At 46.7% G+C, this 19,825-nt stretch overlaps 1 protein-coding gene across 6 annotated transcripts in view; it reads right to left on the reverse strand.

Moving 5' to 3' along the window:
* Nucleotides 1–19,825, reverse strand: part of KIF13A (kinesin family member 13A) — a 758,668-nt gene that overhangs the window by 105,158 nt on the left and 633,685 nt on the right. For all 6 annotated transcript variants that reach the window (XM_085607091.1, XM_085607090.1, XM_085607089.1 and 3 more), the window contains one exon: nucleotides 16,898–17,024. In XM_085607091.1, the coding sequence (XP_085463217.1) occupies nucleotides 16,898–17,024 (127 nt within the window). The remainder of the gene's footprint in view (nucleotides 1–16,897; nucleotides 17,025–19,825) is intronic.

Raw genomic sequence — 19,825 nt, forward strand, 5'->3', positions numbered from 1 at the left:
CACCGTCATAATAGACGAATGGTGTCACAGAGATAATCCATCCCTAACAAGTAGGGAGCAGCTCTGGCACAAACAAATGGCAGTGGCGTTCTGCAAAGTTGATTGCTCACACTAATTTTAGGCCCTTGAACTATGGTCAAGTTCAAATGATTATCAACAATTTGGAGTCTAGACCAGATCACACGCTTTTATTGATCTGTGCAACTCATTTTAATGTCACAGTGGAGGAGCTTGCTAAGACTAGAAACTCTGCATCAAACTCTTCCTCATGTCCAGAAAACAGGCCTATCCCCTTTAAAGTGCAACAATATTTTCACCTGAAAGTCCTGTTTGTAATACCCAACACTACTCGATGAGGACAGTGAAGCAAAACACTGACTGACAGCAGGCACTAGAGTTTACATGCTCTTATTCATAGCACTACAGTCCACTCAGACTACATGCAATTCCATTTCCTGACAGCTGCTTTCAATGACAAGTAATATCAGCTCCTTTGCCACAACCTGAAAAATATACAGAAAAGAAACGAATGGAAATAAAGGTAGGCAGCTTTCCTACAAGGCCTAAACCTTGGACAACAACCAAACAGAGTTATAAAAAACAGTATAGCACCCACTCTTAACCCCAGAAAGCACTATTTGGGGGGGGGGGGGGGGGGGGGGTGGTCTGTGGAGTGGAGAGTAATCAGGTTTTGGGATAAGGAAAAAGAACGGCAAAAAAACTGTAAACCAACCCAGATTAAACCACTACCTCTCATCCCACTTTCCTGCTTGGAAAATTCTCTGCAGGTTACATAGCTGTATCACATATGCATTTTTATGAGCAAAGGCCAACTGAGCATTATTTTCAATGATTGACAGCATTGTCAATTAATCGGTGTAAGAGGACTAGAGCCTAACTCTTCCTGCCCATCACTGTGTGTTCTTGCTTCCATTACCTCCATGGGTGAGTCGTTAAACTGGCATTTTTGGATAGGTGAAGTGATGGAATCTAAAATGCACTTGCTGAAATCTCAGGATATGCAGTCATCTTGGGTTGGCAAGGCCATCTGATTGCATGCTCTAAATACTCCAGGGTAGGTGCTATTTCGTAAATCATACTTCATGTTTATCCACATAGGTATGGTTCTCTCTTTATCTCTGCTTAGGGTGTGGGTCCTTCCCGCCTTGCAGGGCTGCCCTTCGTTGATCAACAAGTAAGGGCATAGCCTCTAAGGCAACAACTAAGTAGAGTATCTATGTTAGTCAAATGAGAAGAGCATTTCCTCAAATCTTGATGAATACAATCTACATGCTTAAGGGTGTCAGTATTAATTTTCTACTGAGGACCCTGGTGGGGTGCCAAAGCCTATCATGTCAGGGTACCAAATAAACCTAATGAATGAAAGTGGGCACCATCTTCGTCGCCTTTCTTCTCAAGCATTAGCTGGTCAGAAGAATATTTACACAGGGATTAGACATCCCAACTAAGGATAGTACTTTCCTACACAGTTGCGGGACAGAGCTGTCCAAAGCACCAAAAACACAGTTAGGTAAATCCTTTGGCCCTGGAGCAGTGCTCTACCAGGTAGAAAACCTGACACCGATACGTTATATTTTGAGACAGCAACAGGGTGCAGCTCGGGGACACAACATGATGAAAGTCACTTCCACATTAAATCGGATCCTAATCTTGTGCTGTAATAAATGTGTCCTCGAGAATGATACAGTCCTTAGTGTACACATAAACAGCCCAATACACATGTGCATCACATTTGTGATGCATTGTGCCAACACACCACCTATGTGCAGTAAGTGAAGGACTAGTTATGGAAACCGAATAAATCTTAAATGAAGAATATTTAGGCTAGCAGAAATAAAGGCCTGTGACCCTGACTACAATGTCAGCCACCACCAACAATCAATCTACAGGTGAGGGCTATTAGCCACACTCCACCATGGGTGGGCATTGGGAATACAGCTCTCTGCATTTTTTGGAAATGCTGTGCTGCCCTGCACACTGTGGCTTATCCTAGATTTTTTTTCCGGTAAACCTGCCATGGATGCTAACTTAAAAGGCCCTCAGTGTTATTTTCAGGTTTGTTCAAAATCAGATTTGGGACACCTAAAGTGTACCCCCCTTTCAAGTGAAGGTGACAAACGCTCCCTGAACCAAAGCTGCATGCTGTGTGGCGGAGATAGCAGTGAGATTAGAGCCCAGGGTTGCAGGATGTTTTACATGCTAATTACATGACCTTTTACCACCTAGTGGCTCTCCCCAGTAAAGGGCATCAATGACAAGGCGACAGATTGAATGCTTGTATTAATCTCAGCCATTGGCATTCGCTAGGGCAGCATCCGATTCTATTGTTCTACCCAGTAAAGGTCTTCCCAAATGCCATAAGTGCGGTATATTGCTTTCATCATATCTGGGGCATGCATGAAGGGCTAATTATTGTGTGGGATAGATGTTTCATGGCCCACTTATGAATGGTGGTGACCACTTGGACCATTGTCCATGATGCAAAAACAGGCGGTCTCCTTTTTGCTGGGCTGACTCAGACCCACTCACTTTGACTAGCACAGATTTCCCCTACCCAGGGTTAAACTTAATTCTCAGTTTCATGTGCTCTATTCTCCCACCCATGATAGAAGAGAAGCCAACTGAAGCCTAATGCCAGTATACATCAGCCTTCAACTAATCAGAAATGGCCTGACTGGAAACACTGGTCTTAGAAGCCAATGAAATCTGCTCAGCAAGGATTCTGAAAGCATTCTCTGCTCCAAAAACGATAGAACGCTGACTTTCAAATCTTACAGATATGCTGGATGCCTCTGATCTAGCCTTTACCACCATAGTGGTATAGTCAACTCTTCATCCAGTACTTACTTTCTTCATCATCATCTGACCACAGAGAGGGCTGCAAACCAAGGTAGGAGAAGGAGACCACAGGACAAGAGGTGGAATTTCTTTGTGGTGGCCATTCTCCCAAGACAGTGAGCAGAAGTCTAAGAATTCTGTGGAATCGCCATGCTTGTGAGACCTGTGGAGGGACAGAGAAACTAATTGCCTACTGAGGAGGTCAACAGAGCCTACCAGGAAAAGCCAACATGATGCACGGAAGACCTGCAAAAGGCTTCGCTGACTGGAATACCTCCATGGTACCTGCATGATGGGAATGCCTAGGAACCATGACGTAGACACAGCCCAGTTGCCCAGGATAAAGCAAGAATAAGCAACAGCATCAACTGGGATGAGAAGCTGCATCTTTTGCTGACATGGAGAAAATCTAGCCTGCACTGTCAGTGTTCCATCCAGTGCCACTAGGTCACTTCTACTGGCATGGAATCAGCAGACAGAAAGTAGCCCTAAATAACCAGGTCCTGGAAGACAAATAACTACCACCTAAAAACCAACTATGTGATTACTAGTGCACTTGTTCTTCTAACCCTACAAAAGAACAGAACTCCTTGTTGGGTTCTTAACTTTTATGTGGGCTCCAATGAGTGACTTTTCACAAAGGACTGTGTCCCTTACTGAACACTGGAGGAAGGACACTAGGCTCATCGGGCAAGATCAACAGGAACACCAGGAGCCTTCGCTCGGTGGAGACATAAATGTCTTTGTAATGGCACTTTATGAATTTTAATCAGGGTCCTATATTATTTGTGGGGTAATAGCTGTTACTCTGACCTTGGTACCAGGGTGCTCACAAGGTTAGTTCAGAGCCAGTGTTGGGTCCACAGTCACCACACATGTGCCCCTTGCTCACCTTTCAGACCCTTTGGCAAGTGCAACAGCTTAATTCCCACATCTCAAACACTCCTAACAATCCCGGAGTACACCCAAAACTAGACATAGAAGGCACCAGTCGGTCTTATAGCCAATGTAAACTGAAATCTATGGCACAGCGCTAAATCCCTGCTATAGCATTTGGGGTTTCACTATAAAAGGTGCTTTCACCTTGTTGTTAACTATTTTATACATCCTGATAAAAGTTCTTTAAATTTTACAAAGCCACTGACTGGAAACTGAAGTTACTGACTGTAATCTACTGTGTTACAATGAATCAAGACTCTCTGGTTTAAACCTTGATTGCTTGCCCTCGCTACCCTGAAAGAGTAAAGTGCCAAAAAGTACTACACTAATGCAAGGTGGTCTCTGGACTCAACCCAGGAAGTCTTATCTGTTGAAGAGAACCCTGGCTTGGCCTCCACCCAAAAGACTGTGAGGGGGATTGTGTGCGCTAGTGAATTTCAAGTCTTCTCCTCTAGTTAAATTGCTTTTGGGGTGCTTAAGTCAGCTGGCAATTCCTGCTGGTTGCATTAAGGCTCTCCTTTTGGGATTTTTTTTTAGACCTCCTTACTCCCTCTACACACACATGGGCTGGGACCAGGCCTGATAATAGATCAGGCATCTGTGGTTCTCTGGATAGTGAAGACTGACGGTGTTCTAAACTGGTATCTGATGCTCCTGATTCCATTTCAATTGAGAGAGGTCTGCAGGGAGACCCTGTCATTGTTCCAACTATGGTTGCCAGTCTAGGTTTTTAAAGTGTCACTTCTCAACACACTCCTACGGACCTGGTTGCCCCCAGCATTTCGGGATCTGCTGCCTCTGGAACCACTTCAACTAAGGGAAACTCACAGGATGAACTAGTCTTTGCGGCTTTAGCCCCAACAAATTTGGCACCTCTGAAGCAGCAGTACTTTCTCCACAGACCTGCCTGCTCTTGTTGAACAATCATCACTGTCTTTTATGTCTAGTTCATCGTCTAAAGCCTAGAGCATATTATCTTGGAATGTTGTTGGCCTCAACTCCAAGTTGCCAAACCCGGACATGGGGGGCGTTTAATTTAACCCTTTAGTTTATAGGCATTTTCAAAAATATTACAATGCAGTACAGATCAAACTCTTGAGAAAGATTTCTGGGATTACAGCTATTAGTAATACAGTTAAAAATAAGTACTGAATCGTATTTTTAGATCCATAATTATATTCCCACACTACCAGCAGAGGCAAACAAAAACCTGCAAGGGATGGGGTTATTTCAGGAGCTCTAAATGCCATACGATAATATTAATGCACATGTAAAGTTAGGGAGACCACCGATAGGCCTTAGGAACTGCTACCACGGGAGGGCACTAGTGTGGACCTGATGTTGTGGACACGAACAATACTGGTGCCAACCACTCTGAGTGGCTGACTATACTTGGCGGCGTTTTTGGGGAGGGAGTTTGAGGGGTATAAAAGCAGATACTATATTATGCTGTTGACCTGACATCTCTATGAGGTGTTCGCCATGATACTCTGAGTCACTGTACTGGTACGCCGCCCGGCCCCCGGAATGTGGGCTGAATGGCTGTGTGCATTTTTATAACGACGGATGTGCTTTGAGATGACATGCGTGTACAGGTTGACTTAATGGATGCCTTGTTTATAACTCTGCAATAAAAACATGTTTAAAAAAAAATGTAATGTTAGGGAGACCGCAGGGGTAGGCAATCCATTCTATCTACAGCAGCATCTACGCGCCACTCACCAAAACTCCACCCTACAGCCTACCGTTCCTCAATGTCACCTGTTCCCTCATCCCCAGAGGACTCCCATTTATCAACCGCTTCCCTCTAGAAAAGAGCAATAGGTCTGCGATGTATGCCCCAAGCTTCCTCCCTCAGAAGTGCCCTTTCTTCAGGCAGGCCCAGCAACTAACATCAGACACCCATGTCACCACACTAGGTCCTTTGGATGATTTCTAGGCCATGGCCACACGTCGCCTGGCCAAAGCCAGGGACAAGTCCACAAATCTATTCCCCACCTTCTTTGGGCGTGGTCTACAGAAGAGACCAAGTAAACAAGCTACAGGTGAGTTAGCGAGTGATCTAGACAGGGGTCTTGTCAAGACGGATAATTATTTCCCCCCCAGAACCCTACAAGTCCAAGACCCCCCAGGTCATGTGTCTAAATTCTCCTCCTAGAGTTGTGCAGCGAGGGCAACCCCTTGGCTTCCTGCCATACACTGACTGGATCCTGTGAGGAGTAAGATATGTCCTATAGATATAATTAAATTGAATGTATTTAAGATGTGTCTTGTGAGAGACCTTCTGTAGAAACCCAAGTACACTCCCCCATTCAGGGTCTGTCATATCCCTCCCCACATCAGCAGACCAACTAGCCTGGAAAGCACCCAAAGGTTTTGTTACCAGCCCATTTAGGGCCTTATAGAAACACGAGACCAAATGAGATCCCGATTGAAGGGTCAAAAGTAACTGAGCGACCACATGCATTTGAGGTTCCACTCTCGCGTCCCCCCACAAATTCTGCATAGCACAAGTAATGACTTCATAAGTAATGAATTGTCCCACTGGCAGGCCTGACTGTTTCACCAGTTCACCAAAGGGAATTAAAGCATTCATTTGGAAACAGGAGCGTAAAGGGACACCGTACCAGAGCATTGCAGCCTACGTCACCAGCAGTTCAGGGCAGTAGACAAAAGGATACCCCGGCATGGAATCCGGATTGCCGGACTTAACAAACAAGTTACTTACCGTCGGTAACGATATATCTGTAAGAGACATAGATTAGTTATAGATACATTACCTTAGAATTACCCCCAGGCGTCAGACTGGATCCGGAGAATTTTTCGTCAGCAGTACCCCTGCGCGTCAAAAGGTGGTGTCGGTCGGCTCTGCGTTCGTCATTGTCGCTGGGATGACATCGCAGTAGCTACTTAGACGCCACCCTCGCGCGCTGACGTCAGTTCTTTTACACGACAATCCATGCCAGAAGTGCAGAGCCATGCAAGACACTGACCACTGGTGCACAAAACTAGGGCTCTAAAAAGGATTCCCTGACCCTAGAAGCAGTTCGCAGAACGGAGAGGATGGGTGGGGCGGTAAGGAATATTTAACTAATCTATGTCTCTCACGGATATATCATTACAGAAGGTAAGTAACCTGTTCATTTGAAAGAGACAATTAGTTATAGATTCCTTACCTTAGAATAGATACCCCAGCAATACCAACCCCGGAGGTGGGTCTGCGAACCAAGTTCACACCAGAAAGTCCTGGAGAACAGAAAGGCCAAAGAAGCCATCTCTCCGGACATGGCTGTCTAGGCAGTAGTGTTTTGTGAACGTGTGCAGAGATGCCGAGGTAGCCGCCTGACAGATGTTATTGAGGGGGACTCCCCGTCCCAAAGCAGTGGTATCTGCCGTCGCCCTGGTGGAATGGGCGCGCAGTCCCATTGGAGGCTCCTTCTTTGCCAAAGTGTAGCAAGCTTTAATGCACAAAACAACCCTCCTAGAGATGGTCCGTTTGTGCACAGCCTGACCTTTTATGGTGTCCACGTAGCCAACAAAGAGCTAGTGATCCAACCGGAATTGCTTGGTGCGATCCAAATAAAAGGAAAGCGCACATTTTGTATCCAGACGGTGGAGCTTCTCTTCCTCCTTAGAAGGATGCAGATGTGGAAAGAAGGTGGGCAACGTGATGGTTTGACCAATGTGGAAAGAAGTAACCACCTTGAGAAGAAAGGAAGGTCTGGTTCTGACCTTGTTCAGATGAACAGCCAGAAAAGGAGGCTTAGAAGAAAGAGCTTGGAGCTCTCACCCTGCGAGCAGAGGTGATGGCAACCAGAAAGGCAGTCTTTGAAGTAAGAAGTCTGAGAGGACAGTTATGAAGTGGCTCAAAGGGAGCGCACATAAGCAAAGTAAAAACCAAGTTCAAGTCCCACTGAGGCATTACGAAAGGGACAGGAGGAAAAAGATGAGTACTGCCCTTAAGGAAGTGATTTACAACAGGGTACTTGAAAAGAGAAGGCTGATCAGGAAGCCTAAGAAAGGCTGAAATGGCTGAGAGGTAGCCCTTCAGAGTGCCCAGAGCAGAGCCCTGCTGGCCAAAGACAGGAGGAACAAGAGAACATCAGAAAGAGGGTCAGAAAGGGGATCCACAGACTTTGCTGTGCACCATGCCACAAATTTGTTCCATCTGCAGGCGTATACCGTTTTAGCGGAGGGACACCTAGCTGTCAAGACAAACTTCGGGAGGAAGGTCAAAAGCCGTCAACTGTCGCTGCTCAATCGCCACGCAAGGAGGTGGAGGCTGGACAGGGTCAGGAGGAGGACCGTCCCCTGGTGCTGCGACAGAAGATCCTCCCGAAGAGGCAGTCGGATTGGGGGATCAATGGCCATGTGTAACAGCTCGGGATACCAGACTCTTCGTGCCCAATCCGGGGCCACAAGGATGACTTGGGCCCGGTCGCACTTGATCTTCTTCAGCACTCTGGGCAGAAGTGATATAGGCGGAAAGGCGTATAGAAGACCGCAACTGCACTCACAACGAAAAGCGTCGTCTAGCGAGTTCCGCCTTGGAAATTGCAACACACAGAATTACTGACATTGCGCGTTCTCTTCGGAGGCGAATAGATATGACCAAGGCTCTCCCCGCTGCCGAAAGAGACCTTGCGCCACCTCAGAGTGAAGACGCCATTCGTGATCCATCATGCACCTGTGGCTGAGTTCGTCCGCCCTGGCGTTCAGTGAACCTGCCAGGTGTCTAACCACCAGGGATAGGCTCTGACGTTCCAGCCATGTCCAGAGGCGAAATGCCTCTGGACAATAGGTCCACAACCCCACCACTGCCCTGTTTGTTGCAGTACCACATGGCGGTGGTGTTGTCCGGGAACAGCTACACTACTCTTTCCCGGACAGAGGGAAGGAATGCTTGGAGTGCAAGATGAATCATCCGGAGCTCCAGCAGGTTGATGTGGAGCTCGGACTCTGCTAGAGACCAGAGGCCCCTGATCTCCGCCTCTTCCATGTGGCCACCCCACCCTAAAAGTGATGCATCCATCACCACTGTGTACTCCGGTTGGTGAAGGGAGAGGGATCTGCCGTTGAACCAATTCTGGTTTGTTAGCCACCACTGCAATGGACGTTCAGTCAGTGCCCTCCGAGATCTGAACGGAATCGGACAGATTTCCCTGATGCTGTGCCACTGGAACTTCAGGTCCCACTGCAGAGCCCGCATATACCACCTTGCATGATCCACCAGCAGGATACAGGAGGCCATGAGGCCCAGCAGCCCGAAACCGTGTTGTGTCCAGAACCGCTCCGATGAAAAGGAGCTTCTGAGATGGAATCATGTTTGACTACGGCACATTTATGGTGAACCCTAGCGAGTGCAGGAGATCCGCCATAGTCTGGAGGTGGGAGATGACTGCCTGGGGCGAGCCTGCCTTCAACAGCCAGTAGTCAAGCTAGAGGAAGACTGGAACTCCCGATCTGCGCAGATGAGCTGCGACCACCACCATCACTTTCGTGAACACCCGAGGGGTGCTGGTAAGGCCAAAGAGGAGCACGGTAAACGCTACCATCCAGTCTCCAGGGTCGAGGGCAGACAGGACCTCAGCTAGCGTCAACATTTTGAACTTTCTCCTTCCTGAGATTTACGATAGGACGCAGGCATTTGTCCTTCTTGGGCACCAGAAAGTAGTGGGAATAGCAATCACGACCTACTTCTGGGGCAGGAACTCCTTCAATGGCTCCCTTGGCTAAGAGAGCCGAAACTTCCTTCTGGAGAAGTGCCAGATGATCCTCCGTCATGCGATGGTGCTGAGGTGGCATGGATGGAGGGGTAGTCTCGGATGGGATGGAGTAGCCCCTTCGGACTATTTGCAAAACCGACCTGTCCGACGTGATGATGCACCAGTGGGGGAGGTGATGGCGAATCCTGCTGCCCTCTTGCAACTGGTGGCCCTGAAATGTCGGACTAGGAGGGTTTGGAGGCTGCTGCAGAGGGGGTGGTGGTGGACTAGCCAGCTGGCTGGCCCCCGGGCCCATGGCGGTGAGTCCCACGTCCCCGGCCGCACAGGAGCTGAACAGCTTGCACCGGCCTGTGGCTCTGGGCGGAACGTGGTGGGGCACCATTTCCGTAGCTACGAAAGGGGCAAAAAGAAGGCTGCACAGGGGAGGTGGTGGAGAGGTCCAATGACTTGGCCGTAGCCCGATAGTCCTAGAAGCGCTCTAGCGCGTTGTTTGCTTTGTTGCCGAACAGGCGACGGCCATCAAAAGGCATGTCCATAAGGGTAGCTTAGACATCCCCGGAAAAACCAGTCTCCCTCAGCCAGGCGTAGTGTCGAAGGGCTACCGACACTGAAATCGTCCTGCCTAGCAAGTCAGCGGTATCCAGTCCACATCTGATGGTGAACTTGGCTGCTCTCTCCCCTCGACGACCGCATTGGAGAGCACGGCCCGGGCCTCCTCCGGGCACTGCGGCAGCACCTGTGCTACCGTATCCCACACAGAGTGGGTGTAACAGCCCAATAGACATGCGGTGTTCACCGACCGCAGTCCCAAGCTGGAGGAAGAAAACATCTTCTTCCCAAGATGGTCCAGCTTCTTGGATTCCCTATCAGGTGGTGCGTTAGGGAATGCGCCTTTGGATGTGGAGGCTTGAACCACCAAGCTTTCACGGGTGGGGTGTTGGGAGAGGAAAGTGGGGTCACCCGGGTCCAGGTGGTGGCGTTGGGCAATCATCCTATCCACAGGAGCCCCTGTGTTGGGCCTGGACCAATTGCCCAAAAGGATGTCAGTGAGGGCCTCATTAAACGGCAGCAGGGGCTCAGAAGCTCGCTGCCGGTTGAAGTACCTCCGTCAGAAGGTTAGTTCTGACTGCCACCGTAGGCAGCTCTAGGTTGAGCCTCGGCCGCCCTATGTAACACAACTGCGTAAGAAGCTCCCTCCTTCGTAGCCACGTAGGAGGAGACAACACGCCAAGGTCTGGGGAGGTATCCAGACCACTGGCGTCCCCCAACTCCTCACTCCAGTCCGGATCGTACTCTAACTGGTCAGTTAAAGGGTCTCCAGACCCCTCCCAGTCCTCATCACCCTCCTCTGGTTGTCAATCTGGCCTAAAAGAACCAGGGTGGAACAAAAGTACCCATTGGCACTAGATCTGGGGTCGGTCGACGTCGGTTTGGCTCTGTGCCCACATCGGGATACAGGTTGGGGGCGACGTCGGCTGGGGACACAACCAGCGTCGGCTGCGGTGTCGGTTGAATCGACGACCGGTGGAGGTGTTATGAGGTCGACCGGCACCGATCTGGATCCAGGCCTGGATCCAAGGGGGCCCTGCGGGGCCGAAGCCGCCAGCATTGAAGGCCCAGGGCCTCCAGCCAAGTCCGCGGGGCCTGATGGCATGCTGGCGGAGCCGGTCTGCCCAAAGATGGCATGCATCGCTTCGTAGAAACTCCGAAGCTGGGCAGGAGTCGCACTGGGTCCCGGGAAGGGAGGGAATCTCCAAGTTGACTCAGCGGGCTCCGCATGTGGAGCCACGCGAGGGGCACCGCCTGCATTCCTCCTTGCGTCGGAAGACGGACGGGGAGAAGTCGAAGAGCAACGATGCTTCTTCGAATTCTTCTTGCGCTTCGACTTACCTGAGGAGTGCAAAGACTTGGAAGAGGACTGGTGGTAGTGGCTCCACAACCGGTCCCTCGACCTCCCATGCGAATGGGACCTCAAACAGCACGGAGCGGACTGCTGGGCCTCGAGAAGCTTTCGTAACCACTTCCACAAAGACTTTGGATTTATGGTCGGGCAGTCGGAACACGACTTGGAGTCGTGGTCGGGTTCCAGACAGAACAGGCACATGCGGTGCAAATCAGTCGCCGACATCAACCGTCAGCAGGACCCGAAAGCCTGGAAAACAGGCATCCCTCATGCACCAGGAGTCTATGGACTCAAAAACGATGTCGACAAAATTCGAGTAAAAGTCAGTCAAAAAGTGACTGGAGGTACCGCTCTCTCCGGATCTGCGCTGGCTGGCGTCAGCGCTCGAGGGCGGCGTTTAAGTAGCTACCGCGACATCATCCCGGCGACCACGACGCCAACGACAAATGCGGAGCCGACCAACGCCACCTTTCGATGTGCAGGGGTACTGCTGATGAAAAACTCTCTGGATCCAGTTGGAAGCCTGGGGGTAATTCTAAGGTAAGGAATCTATAACTAATGGTCTCTTTCAGATAGTTTTGCCAACTGGTTGGGCTTATTGCCCACTAGGCCCAAGCCATCTTGCAATCCACTGGAATTGAGCGGCTGGTAAGTACAATTCAATGTCTAGACTCTCAGGCCACCCTCAAGTGGGTGGCGACAGAGGGTAGTTAATGCAACCCTCCGGCACCTGCCATCCCAAATCAGGTCACAAAGGAGTGCATTACGTCTTCGGAACCAGGAACCTGGAATTTTCACCAGAAGATTTCCAAAAAGGTAGAGAAGTCTAGGGAATATGATCATTTTACAGAGTGCAGTACACGCTACGGTTGGTAGTTTGAGAGTATGCCAAAAAGACACACAATACTTTGTTGATCAAATGCACCCCCCAAGTTCTCCAGATTAACCTCCCACAGGTCCTCCAGATCATGGAAGAGCTGGATACCCAAATATCTAAAGGTTTGCATTGCCCAGAGTATATCAGATGGACAAGAAACTGGGCAATCCAAACCTGCAAACCACCGGAAACACAAGTCTTACTCCAATTTACGTGGAGACCCAAGCAGTCCCCAAACAAAAGTGGCAGATCCTGAGGAATATCTGATGCACTATCCCAAAGGAAAATAAGAAGATCATCCGCAAATGGGGAAATGCCATGCACAGCGCCATCTTGTCTGATACCCCAATCCATTCCCTCCGTTCAAAACTTTTCTGCCAGTGGCTCTACAGCCAAAGCAAATAAGAAAGGTGACAGAGGATAGACCTGCCGTGTTCGCCTAAACCCTTCATAGGCCTTCAAAACTGTGTGCCCTGTTTTAACTGTAGCCATTGGGTGAGTGTAGAGCAGTCTGACCCATCTCAACCAACTAGCACCAAGGCCCGATGCACTGTAATTTACAGGAAGTCTCAGCACACTGTGTCAAAGGCCTTCTCAAGATCCACTGACACAAATACTGCAGCATAGTCAGAGCGTAGATTATGGGTATACAGTAAAGAATAAAGTCTTCACAGATTGTTCAATGTGTTACGTGTCGGTATGAATCCATTTTGATCCCCATGGATCAGAACCTGCATACGGGGTAACAGTCTGGACCCTAATATCTTACTGAAAGTCTTATAATCAGAGTTCAGCACGGAGAAGGGACAGAAATCCAGGGAAGCCACATCCTGTGACACAGTTCGACAGAGGCACTACCAGCGCCTCTCGCCATTACAGGGAGGATTCCTTTTCATAGGCGTCTGAATACATTTCCATCAATTTAGGTGGCAGATCCCCCAAAGGCCTTATAGACCTCCATGGGGAGCCCATCTGCGCCAGGTGTCTTACCTATTACCTTGTCTTTTATAGCATCCCTCTCTTCCACATCGGATATTGGCCCACCTAGTCATTTTTGTTCCGCCAGCGGAAGAGACTGTAGCGAAAGATCCTCCAAGAAGGATTTCAATGTTGTCAGAAATTCTAGTTATGGTAATTGATAAAAGGGCACATAATAAGACCTGAATGACTCGATGTGTTTCAGCTTGAACACTATTCCTACCAATGATACTAGATGAGTTATAGGAGCCCCACTACCATCCACCCCTAACAACCAAGCAAGGAGGCGTTCCAATTGTGCCTCTTCCTTGTGCACCCTGTTAATGTAGTTTTTGTAATAATGAAATTGCAGCCGCCCCAAAGCCACATTGCACTGCTCACGTACTTCCAGCAATCGCAAAAGGGTTCCCGGGCTACTACCCAGCTTGTTATCTCGCTCATGAAAATAATTCTCCAACTTCACATGGTTTCTCTCCATATCACGTCGGATAACCATCGATTGCCCCAGGCAGAGCCCCCACATCACTACGTTAAAAGTCTCCCACTCAACACCACAGTTTGATGCCATGCCCGAGTTGGAAGCAAAGAATTCAGAAATCCTGGCTGCTAAAGAGTCCCTAAGTGGGACGTTTTCTATGGAAAATGGATTTAGTCCCCATGATGGTGTAAGTGGATGTTCCTTTACCAGCTGCAGTGACAAAAGCAGAGGACTATGGTCTGGCAGTCAGACTCAAGTATTCACCGTGTGAGATACAGCTATTAAAAGTTTTTTAGCAGACAAAGCAATTACTCCTAGAGTGGACTTGATAAACATTTGAGTAAAAAGAGTAATCTCTATCGGTGGGATGTTGTGTACGCCAGGGGTCTTCCATACCCCAATGAGAGATCCAAATGGACAAGCCTGTGGATACCCTAAAGGCCGCCGCCCTCACAAGCGGGCGAGTTGAACCATCCAGGCAAGTGTCAAGAACACAATTAAAATCACCTCCAATAAGGTACGGAACCCCCGTCAGCAGTGCTAGCCCTGAAGACAGGGTGTGAAGAAATGTGGTCTGGTCATGATTTGGAGCAGAGACATCTTCTTGGTGGTCAGAGCTACTGATGGCCTCCTTATCAGCTGTCGCTACTTCAGTCAGGGATGCCGCCGCTTGCAGCGCTGCCACTTGACTCATCCCTGTTTGAGACCGAGTAGGCTTTTATAAAGCACCTGCGAACTGGGGGATATTTATTGACGCCTTTGACATTTGTATCCTGCAGAAAACCTGTTGGGTTGAGCCAGTTCACAGGTCTGGTTTTACCACCTTTTTTTGTTCAGCAACTTCAGATGGTAGGGGTCGGCCAGCAGGTGGTCTAACTATGTAGATAAAAATTTTGTTAGCCCTCATTACTACAAGGCTTGAAATTAACTCACGAGATGTGTTGGGGGTGTCTCTAGCTGTGGGTGGGTCCCTAGTCTATGCTTTTAATATTTACAATGGGCCGGGGGGCAATATTTCATCTAGCACCCTGCACGCCTTAAAAAAGACTATAAATTCCCTCCCACAGCATGATAAGGTAATAGCCTCCGGTGATTTTAATATCACCTTCGAACCCTTAGGCTTTGCGCCTTATTATCTAGCAGAAGATGTTGTTTGGGGTGTTCCCCCAGTTAAATCTGGCCCCTGTAAAGAGTTGCTCCTTGGTTGCTAAGCAGATGAGTTTATCCTTTCATTTTGGCCTTAGGGCCTATAATGGTAGATCTGCTTTATATCGTAGTGGTGCCCACACATTCAAGAGCATGCTGCTAAAGTCTTGCACTGATTATATTTTTGTGTCACCGCTGCTATGGCTATCTCTTATAGATATGGTCGTACAGTGCTTTGATAGTGATCACAATGCTCTCACCATCTGATACTTAAGAGAGCTTGGGTCTGGTGCCCATCAGGGCTGTAGTTCTAAATCTAGGGTTGAACCACTACTCATGAACAACAAGAGGGCATTAAAATGGAAGGCAGTTTGTAAGGACCCAGATAGACAGCCCAGATTTAGGACCTTGCGGCTGATATTATGGAGGCACTGGGTGACAGTGGGTAGAGAACTCCTGAAATTGTGTCTATTACCAAGCACTACGAAAAGTTGTTTAGGTCACTTGAAGGCCCGCTATGTGAGGTTGGTCACAGGGCTTCTAAGGTATACACACGTTGTGCATGGTTGAACAGTCACTGCAGTAGATTAAGAGACATCCATATTCAAAGTCTAAAAGCTGGAAATAGGCAAGTCATTCTTAGTGCTAGAAAGGATTTTAAGGATGCACTCTCCCAGACTAAACTGGATTGGGAACATTTGCTGTGAGAGGACCTGGCTGCAGCCGCTAGGACAGGGTATACCAAGTCTTTCTGTGAGTTAGTGGCCCATGGCAACAGCAACGCTGTTCGGAGTGTTGATTACTACCTCTAACCCCAGACCTGAGTGGACCATTTCTCAAACATCTATGCAGTCAAGTGCATCTGTGGGTATAGAGAAACGGACAAGGTTACTCTCTGTCCTGGTAGCGAAAGTACCCCTTTGATCTTTGAGTATAAGGATGAAGTGAAGTGCATTCGGCACCAAACACTACCTCTTTAATCTAGATTCTCACTGAGCAAGATACTGAAACCAGAACGTGCGGCACTGTATAGAGACCACATGTCTGAGACATAACTGAAAACTGTGAAGAAGGAGATGGGTGTAAGGCATGGAAAATGCTTTTCTATTTCTATCACATGTCAAGAATTAATACTGAGTCATAAACTAAACGAAAAGGCTGTCGTTAGATTTGGCCACAGATGGCTTTCAAATGGGGTCGGATTGCAGATCAATTCAGATCTTAGATTTTCTCATTGAGTTATTTAGTCCACTGTGATGTTGATATTCCACATTTATGGATAAGACAAGTACAAAACAGAAAACATAATTCTGGAAATTATAAATATTATTCCAGATCATTGGCTTATCAATGACATTTGACCACTTTCACTTAGTGCAAAAATATAAATCTTGACAATAAAAGAGAATCTAGGATAACAATTTAGAGAATGAACCCTTTTTTATGAACAGGGTTTTTTTTTTGTTTAAATTAAAAAGGGCATTATTTATGAGCCTTTTCACTTCAGACAACCCGCTCCCCTAATATGACAATGAGTGGTATTATTAAAAGCAAATCCTATCTAGTCTGTGCAACAGAATGAAACTCATAACCATTGATACTTGTGAAATGGTATTTGTAGATGAGTATCAGAATAGAGAACCTAATCTTCACCGTTCCATTTCACCCTTTGCGCAATAATCATATCCACAATAAATACCTACACATAGAAGTAAATCCTACTATGAACACACATTATTGAACTTCCCACAATAAAAGGTGTGTTTTTTTCCGTATTTTTGACTTTAAAAATGTATAATTTGTTCAAAACACGTCACAAGAACAACTGCTAGAATGAAGGCATTCTTCTACCAAACACAATATACGTCTCATTTTGACGCAATACTTATGTGTGCAAGCAGAGGCTGAAGGAGGACAGAAGAAAAAGATGGTAGGAAGGTGCAGTTACAGTTTCCCATGGGCTGTAATTTCTTAGTTCCTTCCTCACTTACCAATTGGCTGGGGAGCCTGGGATTTCGCTGCCTGGTGCAGGCACAAGCACAGCATTTCGCTCTTCTGTCAGCCCCACCCACTGCTCGACAAGTCTTGCTTCTCGCTCAATGTCATCTTCGGTTTTCTCTATAAAAGAAAAGTGAAAATGTTAGGTAACTAATGTGGTACTACAGTATACATATTCCTGTTTAACTAACCAGAAACGTTTTCATCTCTTCCTCCTTATAATATGTTATAAAATATGAGAGTCATGGGTCGATCAAATCAGCTTTCAAGTCATCAAGTTACAAGGAAATGTTAAAGGGCTCTTCCCAGCAGGATAGAAGCCTTCTTTGGCTGCCTGAGTCAGAGGGAGGCACCTACACTCATTTGCTATTTCACTGTGGTCACTTGTGCCGCATGTATGTATTGCAGATTAGAGAAATGGTCTCCTCTGAAGAACGGTAAATTCAAAGAGATTTCCAGCACTGAATGAGCAAGTGCCCTACTGCAAAAACATTTCAAGTGTGAATTTCCCTTGTGAAATACAAAGAGCTAGGCAAAACTGAACATTGACTCAAACTATTATCAAGGCAGTAGTACACAGCGAATGCAAGGAGAGCAGCTAAGATGATGGACACAAATATGGCTTTAACAGGTGCATATATTAGTAAAAGCCAACATATGATGCCTACGTTTTAGAATGAATAACTGGTGTGCTCTCTGGGGGAAGTCCAGTCCTTCAATTTGTTCGGGATATTGTGCGATCTAAAAAGTTAATAAGTTATAGAAGCTTTTTGTTTGGTCAAGAATAAACGCCGCAGTCTAGAAGAATATCTCAAGTATAGTAATATAAAAGATAAAGATAGCTATTATGAGATTGTGGAGGACGTCGTAACAGAAACTGAGTTTAGTCTCCAGAGGAAGGATGTAAAAACAAACTTGAACTTGTGGAAATTTAATAAGAGATTAGCCCAAAAGATAGACAAGTAAAAGTAATTGTTTCTGAGAAAAAGCGATTGATGTTTATGGACTCTTCATGCTGAAGTGATTGTCACTATCAAGACTGAGTTTCCAAACATGGTAATAAATTCCATAATAAAGGAACTGTAAAGAATTCACAGTCAAAAAAGAGAATGGTTTCAGTCCATAACTTTACACAACTAGGTCACTGTGAACCAAGAGAAAAGGACTGAAGCCATTCAAGGCTTGGAAAAAGGACCAAGAATAACACTGTCCCAAGGCTCAGCACCCTCCAGGACAGCTGCAGTGTACACCATGACAAAACAAGAAACTCAATACTAGAAATGAAGTAAAGAGACTGACAAGCTCGACCTTTTAGAGCGTTTCCTGCATAGGTCATGATACCAAAAAAGAATACATATTTTGGGGGCACAAATGACTCGCATGAATTTCAGAAGAAAAGACAGAATGACTAAACAAATTAACGATTTGACTGACCTCTCTGAGAAAGGACAGATCATGGGCTCCCCTATAATGAAATGTATTCAACACTCTTAAGAGCAATGAATGGGTATTGCGATTACCTCAATATGTGGTATGGACTTCTTTATAAGGCACCAAGAACTCTTATGAAGGCTGTATGTTCGAGGTCAAAATCCATCGATAAGGTATAGATATAGATCAGACAGGGCAGTTGACTTGATAGATCCAATAAACATTTTTTTTCCACTCATTGGAATTTGTATCTCTATTGTCTCCCTTACAGGAGGCTCAAACAATGAGCCTGCAAAAGGGTCACTTTCCTGGGACAATCATTTATTAAGAAACGCAATAATTATCTCTTCCACATTAGTGAAGGCAAGCATTGAATTTGAAGAACGTTGGCTAGTACACAAAGCTATTATATATTCTGCTCAATCTTGGCTTAAAGGATTGGCTCTACTTGCACTCCTTTAGCAATCTTTCTAGATGAGGCCAAATCAGAGATTGGAACTTCTTAATTACTGGCCCAAGGACAGTGACCATTAAGCATGCACATTGTTAACCTACTGAGGTCAGATGGTGTACTCTTAAGTCTACTGATCCGCAAGAAGAACAGAAAGCAAGGTCTCCCTCCACAAGGGGGCACTGTATATGGGACCAGGGTCCACTGTGTGAGACAAAGTTTGTTATGGGGAAGCACCAAACTGAGTCAATTGCCATTCCATCACTACTTGTTGCAGTTCTTGTGTCTGAAACTGTTTTTGGACTCTTGTATACAAAGTCTAGCATTTTGCAGCACCAGACATTTCTCTTCCATCTGCTGCAAGAGATATTTCAAGGACCAACTAAACAAGGGTGTGTGTAGTAGAAGATAGAGGATGTCGGTAAACGTGTAAAAGCAGTGGCTGGACAAGATGTCAATCAGACACCCACATCACACTAACTAGGCATTCCACAAAAATGCAATTGCTGGTGCATGAAGGACAAACTAAAGATATGAAAAGAAGTGTGACCCAAAGGAAAATAAACTTTGCAGATTTGAATAAACTGAAGAGGTTTGTGGAAAAGCCAATGTTTTCAAAAGGTGCATTACATCAAATATTTTTGTCCGCTTTGACCTATGAGAATAAAACAGACATAGAATGCATATGGAGATGTCAGTGAGTAAGTGGCAGGGGTAACAAAGGAGGGCTGCATGGGCCTTGGTGTTCAAACCTGCACACTAAAGCCAGTAAATACCGGCTTAGTGCCATCTAATTACAGCTGATTATGAAGATTCATAAAGTAAGTGCACTTTGGTCACAAGTTGCAGGCAATTTCCACTCAAAACTTAAAGTGATCATATTCTGAAAAGTAATATGCTACTTAGCAGTATGCATCTGTTCTTGGCATGTAGAGATGCAGATCTACACACTTTTGCATAGATCGCCATCTGGTGTTGGGCCCGGATGTTTGCAGTTTGTTTTTCCTCTTGGAAAGTCTTTGGAAGTCACGAGGTTGGT

Source organism: Triturus cristatus, chromosome 5_2 (genome assembly GCF_964204655.1).
Source record: "Triturus cristatus chromosome 5_2, aTriCri1.1, whole genome shotgun sequence".
In the NCBI taxonomy this organism is placed as follows: domain Eukaryota; kingdom Metazoa; phylum Chordata; class Amphibia; order Caudata; family Salamandridae; genus Triturus; species Triturus cristatus.